The sequence below is a fragment of the Dendrobium catenatum genome, unplaced genomic scaffold, assembly GCF_001605985.2.
Source record: "Dendrobium catenatum unplaced genomic scaffold, ASM160598v2 fragScaff_scaffold_615, whole genome shotgun sequence".
Classification (NCBI taxonomy): Eukaryota; Viridiplantae; Streptophyta; class Magnoliopsida; order Asparagales; family Orchidaceae; genus Dendrobium; species Dendrobium catenatum.
The window spans coordinates 355,208-358,713 of record NW_021319077.1 but is presented as its reverse complement, the minus strand read 5'-3'; the positions used below and the strand labels follow the sequence as shown (position 1 = coordinate 358,713).

The 3,506-nt window shown below is 38.7% G+C and overlaps 1 protein-coding gene across 1 annotated transcript; it reads left to right on the top strand.

Moving 5' to 3' along the window:
- The first annotated feature begins 788 nt into the window (after nucleotides 1-788).
- On the top strand, nucleotides 789-3,229 carry LOC110107922 (probable N-acetyltransferase HLS1-like). Its single transcript, XM_020838370.2, has 2 exons — nucleotides 789-1,334; nucleotides 2,161-3,229. The coding sequence occupies exons 1-2, from the start codon at nucleotides 1,179-1,181 to the stop codon at nucleotides 3,121-3,123; spliced, it is 1,119 nt and encodes a 372-aa protein (XP_020694029.1). The 5' UTR covers nucleotides 789-1,178; the 3' UTR covers nucleotides 3,124-3,229.
- Nucleotides 3,230-3,506: the final 277 nt, after the last annotated feature.

Sequence of the window (3,506 nt, the reverse complement as noted above, 5' to 3'; positions counted from 1 at the left end):
ATTTCATCGAAATTTCCAACAACTAAACCTACAGGAAAGCATATTAAAAAAACATTATTTTTTTCAAATTTATGTCGGAAGCCCACCAGTAAATCCGACGGAAAGGTTTCTGGCAGAATAATTATGCTTCCATAAAGTTATTTCCGGTGTGTGTTTCACCGTCGAACGATTTCATATCTGCCAGAAAGGTGATTTTTCGGAAGGATTATTATCATTTCCGGCGGTTTTTGGCCGTGACAAATTAACGTTTTTCCTATAGTGATACATTTCAAACGTGCATTTTGTTAGAGAACCAATCGTGTAGATTACATGAGTTTATTATCAAAGGAGGTTGTTGATTAAAAAGTATATAACTTGGTTATTGTATGTACACAGTAAAATAGAATAATTATTCTAAATAGTGGTTGTATGAGGAATACTGAACCAGTATTATTATCACATACATTTAATTAAAAGCTCCTCTCGTGTTTAAACTGAACATGAACAACTCATATATAATATGACCAAGTCAAGTCAATTCATGATATACTCAGCTCGACATGATTTGCTTAGGCTCTAACTTTAACCATATAAAAATTTAACCGTTAAATAAAATTTATTAATATTTTACTACTAATGAGCTGAACCAATGGAGGCAAAGCCCCAAATTCTTCCATTATTTCCTTAGAAATAATCAGCCGATGGGCATATAGCTGTCAAAACAAATGGCTACAAAAACAAAGTACTGTAACATTTAGACCATTAATCATCCATTGATAATATTACAATGTATAACGTAACATCGAACAAAAAATACTGTATTTAATAAATGTTATTACTATATACAATCATTGAATCAAACAAAACCAGAAGCCAATGCTGACAAGTGGCAGCAGCAGGCCAAATGACAGACCAATAGACTCCTCATTACAAAGTAAATTTATCTTTATCCCACCAATCTTTTCTTCATTCCTACAACTAGAAAGCTCCTTCCTTTTTTCCTTTCGTCGTCATCATCTTCATCTTCTTCTTCTTCTCCGTTCCCTCTGATGTTGCTCTCCACAGTCGGCAAGCTCAACGCCATCCCTACGCAATCATATTTACTTCTTCCTCCTTCGCCGCCCTGACATCCATTCAAATCACTGTTTCATTAACTACTTGATCAGTAGCGCTCGAGTTCTTCTTTCTCTTCCTTTCCTATGTCGCCGGTGACCATCCGCTGCTTCGACTGGGACAGAGACCGCCAAGCGGTCGAGGAACTCGACGTAAGCTGTGAGGTTGGCTCGCCACTTGTCACGGTCACCATGGGAGACCCTCTCTGCAGAGTTCGCAACAGCCCCGCTTATCAGATGCTGGTATTTATATATAACCATTAACATATGAAAGATCTGCATATTCTGAATAAAATTTAGCTCAGTGTATAAGATATTTATTCTTGAAGTACTTTCATTACGCATAATTAATTAATCAGCTAAATTTAATTAAGAATATCATTATGGAGAGAAAATATGGTAAATGATTTTCCTTATTACATTTTACAGAGAAAAACAAACATTTTTCTGCTTAACTATAATATATTTTTACAGCAAAACTCTAACTTAGTAAATTTAAAAAAAAAACATTAAGTGAAAATACAAGAATGATGGGAGGTAAAAACAGTAACATCGTACCTTCAGATGATATCTTTAAAGGAAAAAATTATTGTGGAACCCGTCCGGTTATATAGGCCCGCAGCTCGGTATCCCTCGGTACCACGGTACTGAGTGTTGGTACCGAGATTTGGTATCGCTGACGTGGCTCAATTTTGATTGATATCCGAAGGTAGAATTGTGTTCGACGTCAGCACAAAACAATATATCCTTTAAAGAATCTTTTGTAGTCCTTTTTTCTTCATTCGACTGCTACCTCTAAAGATTTTCAACAAAGTTTATATTATCCTTACAAAATAATATTCGAAGAGATATCCTATAAATCATTAGAAAACGTTTTATAGTTAAAAAAAAAATATTCCAAAAACGTTGGAACGTCAAAGGCTTAAATTATTGAGGCTAATTTAATGAAGATATACAGTCTTCGCCATTAAAATTTAACATAACGGTTAGATATCAATATTATACTACTTTTTACGCTCATCACATCTTCTTCTCTTGCTCATGAGCCACCACCTGCATATCAACACAGGTTGCTGAGCTAGGCTCCAAGATTGTGGGAGTTATCCGTGGCTCAATCAAAACAGTCATTGTTGGCACCTCCCAGGCTACCGTCGGCTACATTCTCGGCCTCCGAGTTTCCCCTTCGCATCGTCGTAGAGGCATCGCCTTTCTCCTCGTCGGTGCCATCGAAAAATGGTTCTCTTCTAACTCCGTCGAGTTCGCTTACATGGCCACCCAGAAAACCAACCTCCCTTCCATCAACCTCTTCACCAACAAGCTCAACTACATCAAATTCCGACAACCGGTCATCCTCGTCAACACAGTCAGCCGGCGACCGATCCCCATCCCATCCAATGTAACAGTAATCAATCTCTCCGTCGACGAAGCGACCTCTCTCTACAATAAACAAATGCGATGTTCAGCCGAGTTCTTCCCCCTCGACATAGACAGTATTCTCAAAAACAATCTCAGCTTAGGAACATTCGTCGCCTGCCGGAAAGACGAGAGCTGGCCGACGGCGAAGAGCTGGGCTGTGCTCAGCGTCTGGAACAGCTGCGAGGTGTTCAAGCTGAGGTTAGGAAGAGTGCCATGGTATTTCGTTGCTTTGGCCAAGCTTTCCAAGCTAATGGAATCAGTACTTCTCCCTTGCTTTAAAATTCGTGCAGTACCTGCTCTATTTTCAGTTTTTGGATTTTATTTTTTGTACGGTTTACATGGCGAGGGGCCGCATGCGGGGTTGATGATGGAGGTTTTGTGTAATTTTGTGCACAATATGGCTGTGAAGGTGAAGGATAGCGAGATGATAGTTGCTGAGTTGGGAGGGAACGATGAACTGAGGAAACATGTGCCGCATTGGAAGTGGATCTTCAGCTCGGAGGATTTATGGTGCATTAAGGCGTTGGGGGGCGAAGGGGGGTCTCAGGGGGCGGTGCCGGAGTGGGCGAAGGCGACGGCGCCGCCGGAGCTTTTTGTTGATCCAAGGGAGATATAACTTTCTTTATTTTTCTTTAATTCGATTTAGCTTTTTTTGTTCTTCTTGTAGCAGAAGAGAAATTTGGACAGGTTGTCTCAGGTGACTTTATTTTTTGCCGACATAATAAAAGTTATGGCACATTATATGATTAGCTTTTTAATTTATTTTATTAAATTGCTAGCTAGAAGTTAGATGTTCAATCAGGTCATGTCAGCAATTTGGTTTGATGATAATGAGGAATATTGAGCATTCACATTAGTGTTATAGATTCTTTGTATTATGTTAATTAATCAACGAATTAATAGAGATAATTTTGTGATTTGTTTGAGCCTTCGGCTAAATCGGCTTTGTTTGGGATAACTTTCTTACCGCTTTTTAAAGCAACTTTTTAGTACAAAATA

What these genes read in the sequence shown, in the direction of transcription:
- LOC110107922 (XM_020838370.2), top strand. Translation starts at nt 1,179, where the DNA reads ATGTCGCCGGTGACCATCCGCTGCTTCGACTGGGACAGAGACCGCCAA. An exon ending in GCCCCGCTTATCAGATGCTG is followed by an intron (nt 1,335 to 2,160) that starts GTATTTATATAT and finishes ATATCAACACAG; the next exon opens with GTTGCTGAGCTAGGCTCCAA.